The sequence below is a fragment of the Monopterus albus genome, unplaced genomic scaffold (assembly GCF_001952655.1).
Source record: "Monopterus albus unplaced genomic scaffold, M_albus_1.0 scaffold34.1, whole genome shotgun sequence".
NCBI classification, from domain to species: domain Eukaryota; kingdom Metazoa; phylum Chordata; class Actinopteri; order Synbranchiformes; family Synbranchidae; genus Monopterus; species Monopterus albus.
This window is the reverse complement of record NW_018127914.1, coordinates 4188749-4194321: the sequence shown is the minus strand read 5'-3', so window position 1 is coordinate 4194321 and position 5573 is coordinate 4188749. Positions and strand designations below refer to the sequence as shown.

The following is a 5573-nucleotide window of genomic DNA, read 5'->3' as shown; positions in this document are numbered from 1 at the left end:
AATAGATCTTAGATGAATGCCTCTAAAACAAACGGTGCTTGATGTATATCAGCTTTGCTTGTAATGGCAACAGGCTCCATATTTCTTTCTGCTCTGCAGGTGAACAATAAGTAGGAGATGAGCAGCACAGAGGACTGGACAGACTAATGCTACAGAGGAATACATGTATTCAGTGGTTTCATAATGCTGTATGAACAAAGGTACTGCTGGATTTTTTTTTGTAGTTGTGTGCCTTCTCGCTCTCCTCTGTCCATCTTTTTTTACTGAGAGGAAAGGGCGGATAAAGGTTTGGGAGTAGCAGATCATTATCACTGTCGGCCTCAAATGCAGGCGCTGAAAAGCTCTTTTGTTAGCTAGTCTGGGTGACACAGTTTAGTTTTGGAGCCAAAGGAGCATCAGATTATACATGACTACCGCAGTCTAGTTTACCCGTAAACCAGAATTTCCCTCACTTTTTTTTTTACAGAGATGTTGCCTGGTTAGTTTGTTTATCAGATATCTGTTTGTTCTTGGTGGAAAAATTGTAAAATTTACAAACATCTGTTTTTAAAGACTTGAACACTATGCATTCTTCAATGAAGCTGATGCATTATGTAACCTAATACACGACTTCCTTAATTTATTTTAGCCCAAAACCCATATAGCTGTGGTCATTTCACAGACTTAAATAAACCTAACTTTCTAGATTCCTCCTTTGCCAGGAATAGCAATATTTCACAGTTGGGCTGCCCTGGGAGTTGTACAGACCAATAGTGTCAGTCATGGGATGTGAAGATAGTGAGCACTGATTGGTCAGATGTTTGATAGACAGCAAGGTGGTTGTACAGGAAACAGGTGTGGCATAGTAAACATGAAAAACTAGAGGACATTGTAAAAAAAAAAAAAAACACTCCACTACTTCTAGTCCTTCCTAGAGCTATCACAGCATTCTGCTGGAGGTAAGTAAAACAACCTTTCTTGAAGTAAAAAAAAAAAGGCTGTACTACCAAAAAGCTAAAACAAACACCTGGCAGGTGTTTGTTTTAGCTTTTGGTCTCTTATAGAGATTACTGCTGGTTTCATAAATAAACTGACATTAAGACATTTCTGTCACTTATTGTACCTTTCTTTATGTGGATGAACTATTTACCTCTGTCTGCTCAGTTCTTTCTTGCAGGCAAGACAAAACAATGGACTATGAGTATTTCAACTCCTGTGTAAGTAGAACTATTCTGCCCTGTCTTCCCTTTCCTCTGCCATCACATTATGACAGTCTGTACTATGACGCCACATTTGTAGATAGTATAATCTTGTGCTCTCGCAATATCTGCATACCTTCTAGCCTTATCTACAAAAGTCCCTGTTGTTAACTTGTGTGTGCATTTAGATTTTAATATCAAGAAAACTTGCGTTCCAACATCTCTTCAGTTATCACAGCAGCAGTATGAACTGAAATTCAAGGATGATAAAACCTGGCTTGTCTCTATGCTCATCTTCTGTCAGTGCATCCATGGCCGTTATCATGCTGCTTCTTCCCTTGTTGCTCATTCCACTTGTTTCCTGCCACTCACTTATCATATTTTGTTAGATTCTCTCTTCAGTCTTTGCAGAATTTGTTGCTTTGTCTCTCCGTCTGTCTCCCCTTATAGGAGATGTGTTGGGGTACCCTTGGAACAGTGCGGCCCTTCTCCAATTTCCGCCCTGACCGGGATTTTATTGAGCTTCAAGCAGCACTGGAGAAAAAAGGTACTTGGAAAGCCAGAGTGCTGTTGTTGATGGCAGTGTTTTATAAAGCTACAGCCCTACTTCTTTGTCTCTTAACATTGCTCACTGTTGTTTAACAGTTGAAATCCTAACACTGTTTACCTGGCTCAGATACTGTCAACCTGGTAAGAATCCTGACCAATCGGAACAATGCCCAGAGGCAAGTGATCGCCAAGACCTTTGAAGACATAACCCATAAGGTGAGAACGGGAACAAAGCCGCAGCATTTCTTACTCGATTTACATGATGAAACATTCTCAAGGTGTAAGGCCTGAGCAGCCACAAAATGGTAGCACTGTATAGTGCAACTGTGTCTGTTTGCTAACCTGTAACTTCTAAATATTTGCTGATTAAACATTATTGAAGCTGGTCTTAAATGGTTTGAACACACCTTTGTTTAGAGGTGGAGTTAAGCAGTATAAACTTAATGTAACAATGAGTCATTATGCAAGTGTTCTACATAAACGCCATCAGAACATTAACTACTTCACTGCAGTAACTCTAATCTTGGCAGTCAGTACTTTTCTTCCCCTTGTAATAAAAGTAGTCTCATTCCCACATGAAGGTGATAACGTCTGGAAGACACGTATGTTCACTCAGTCACTTTGTGTTTACACAGCCCAGAGTCTCTTTTTAGTTGCACAATTACCTCATATCAAAGTGTCTTAAAGGGGACGTGCACAGAAAAGAAAACTGTAAAGTTGTCGGCTTTCAGCTTTGGCTTCTAGAGCAACAAGATTTAAATTGACGATGCCATCACGTGACAACTTTTTAACAGTTGTCCACTAATGCTGCAAAAGTGACTGACTCCTTTGTTTGAGAGGTAATTCCATGTAAAAGAGGTTTGGACTTTATAGACAAAAAGAAGTTTTCCTCTGACATGGCTACAAATAAATATGTAGCATGTTAAGTATATTTGGGGGTTGGTTTTTTCCTTTCACACTACAAAATAAAACTGCTATAATCCATTTTCTGGGTTTGATCTGGTGTATTGAGTATTAACAATGTGTAAGATATGTGAGGATATCTTACTCTGTGGTGTCCCAGGACTTGACAACTAGTGTGAAGAAAGCCACAACTGGAAATTTGGGAGTTCTACTGCTGGAGCTGCTGATGCCTCCTCTGGAGTATGAAGCTCATCGCCTACATCAGGCTACGGCAGTGAGTGGGGTGTTTGTGTGTGAATCTGATGTGGAGAGGCAGGAATTTTACCTCACCTGTCTGTCACATCCCAGGACATTTACCGTCTAAGGTTTGTGTCTTTGTGTGTGGGCAGCGTTTAGGCACAGATGAAGAAACACTAATGGAGATCCTATGCACAAGATCTGGGAGTCAGCTTCAAGAAATCAGTGCTACATATAAACAATGTAGGTCAGATTAATTTTCTAGTCTTTGTCCAAATGTTTGTTGTGGATATACTGTACATCCATAATCTCCTGTATCTTGTAAACCAATCTCCTTTGGTTTGTCCCCTTTTTCAGTGTACAAGAAGGACCTGGAGAAGGAACTAAAAGGAGAAACCAGTGGAGACTTTGCTAAACTTGTTGTAGCTTTGCTAAATGTAACTTGAGCATTTATTTCCTTTTCCATTATCTTTAACCCCGTTAGTAAACCAACTGGCCTCAGTACTGTTGAGGACATGTGGAGGTACAATAGTGGGCACTGATCCTCTACCTTCAATATTATTAAAACCATTTATCATGGATATAAAATAGTAGTGACACCCTATCTGGTACAGTGCACACTATCAATCACTTATGCTTTGTATGGGATAATTACATTTAGATATGACCTTGAAGTTGCAATTAAAACGTATTTTCACTTGACTCTCCCAACAGAAAGAAAATGTTGCTGGCGTGGTTCAAAGAGATATTGAGGTTTTTTTTCCTATCATGTTTTTTACACAAATGCTTTTTATACAATAAAGCACCTTTGTTGCAATTAGAAACGTGCAGTTGATCTACTTACTTCTGTGTATTAATAAGTAATGACATATGAAAATAGCTAGAAATTTAATTTTTTTGTTGTTGTTGTTATTTATTACTCATTTATTCCCTTCTAGATTACACCCCTGTCTGATTGTGTTTTTTGGTTTTTATTCTTCTAGTTTCTCTCTGCATCACTAAATGGGAGCAAAGCTGATGCAGGACCGTGGATTAACATATTGACCTCTAGAAGCTCAGACCACCTTAGCAAAGGTAAGGGTGTAATATATTTTTGTTTCTTGAGTATTTTTAAATGTGAATGTTCATCGCCTTGACTGTGTATATTACTGACAGTGTTTATGGGACTGGAGCTGGAGACCGGACAGACGGTGGATCAGACTGTGGAGAAACGGTTCACAGGAGACATTCGGATGGGTTTAAAAATTTTAGGTAACTATAATTTGAGCCAACCACCACTGCATGATTGGTTTATATGCACTGTGCCTGATGATCAGTAATGGGTGTTTCTTGATATCTGTGATTTGACAGTGCAGTGCATTCAAAGCCCTGATGTCTACCTTGCCAAAAGACTAAGTACCATGAAGGTAAGACACTGTAATCACTAAACCGCTGATTGATTCCTAAGTTACAGCACATTCAACAAGCCTTTATGCAAGTGATGAATTGAATTAGTTGATTGTCATTCATTATTCATCCATTTATTTATTTAGTTTCATTATTGCAGGCATTGTTTTCATGACAGAAGTTTTAATATGCCTAATATATCTCATATAGTTTAGGGAAAGTGCTGTTTGTCCTGTTTATAGATGTAGCCATATAAATATAGGAACTAGTTTGTCATTCCTTTTGCTTCTGGCTAACTCGACTATATGATCATGAGCAGAGCCTCATATTTGAGCTCTACAGGGTTAAGAAGTCGTCTATACCTACAGTATGCTTCAATTCAACATACAGTACTCAGTACTCAGGCAACCACACGGATGTCATCAGTATTTGAAAGACAGACCCCATAAATTTATTCTTATTATATGACCATAGAAAAGTGCATTTCTTGTATCTAAATATGCAAATATGAGTGATTAAACCTGTAGTTCAATTGAAGGCAAACTTGTATTTCACAGAATGGACATTTTATTCAAGCAGGAAATCTGCTAGTGTGTGAATGGTTAAAAACATAACAATTCCAACATAAACATTTCACTCCTGCAGACACCGATAGTGCAAGGAATTATGGTGTCTCACTCTGAGGAAGACCTGTTGTGTATCCGAGCTGCCTTCCTTAAATTAACAGGCACTTCTCTCTACACTGAGCTACAGGTGAGTCACACAACACACACTGTTTTCTTTTTTTTTTTAATGCAGACATTTTTACATATTTTACATTAAATATTCTCTATTTTTCCAACAGAAACATTTTAAAGGAGATTATCTACAGGTGCTGCTGGCCATTTGTCGATCTGAAGATTAAACAAAACCTACTCATTTTGAGTAGCTACTCTTTTATTCATTTATTTGCCCCTGAATCAACCTGGTAGTGTAAAAATAAACTCTATATTCTATTGCCACTTTTCATATTTTATGTTGTCTCATTTACCCCCATGCTTTGCATAACCTTGTGTTAAAGACATGCAATTAAATGTAACAAAAAATCATGAGGGTACTGTTTTGATTTGATTGATTTGATTTGATTTATTTTTTCAAGCATGTAAAGACAGTTGATATGTCAACACACATAATTTTACACATATCCAACAAATGCTAATCCAATATCAATTTGCTTATACCTAGTACATGCTTGAATGGAGTAGGAAGAAGTCAGACTTATCCAGTCCTACCCCATGACATCATCTTACATCATTGATTTGCAAGCAGTATCTCTACATA

At 38.0% G+C, this 5573-nt stretch overlaps 1 protein-coding gene across 1 annotated transcript in view; it reads left to right on the top strand.

Moving 5' to 3' along the window:
- The window catches only part of anxa14 (annexin A14), an 8691-nt gene extending 3362 nt beyond the window's left edge, over window positions 1-5329 (top strand). The window contains exons 3-13 of the mRNA XM_020597501.1: window positions 1629-1725; window positions 1855-1943; window positions 2791-2904; window positions 3020-3110; window positions 3225-3304; window positions 3582-3620; window positions 3851-3941; window positions 4023-4118; window positions 4218-4273; window positions 4899-5006; window positions 5098-5329. Of these exons, the coding sequence (XP_020453157.1) occupies window positions 1629-1725; window positions 1855-1943; window positions 2791-2904; window positions 3020-3110; window positions 3225-3304; window positions 3582-3620; window positions 3851-3941; window positions 4023-4118; window positions 4218-4273; window positions 4899-5006; window positions 5098-5157 (921 nt within the window). The 3' untranslated portion in view covers window positions 5158-5329. The remainder of the gene's footprint in view (window positions 1-1628; window positions 1726-1854; window positions 1944-2790; window positions 2905-3019; window positions 3111-3224; window positions 3305-3581; window positions 3621-3850; window positions 3942-4022; window positions 4119-4217; window positions 4274-4898; window positions 5007-5097) is intronic.
- Window positions 5330-5573: the final 244 nt, after the last annotated feature.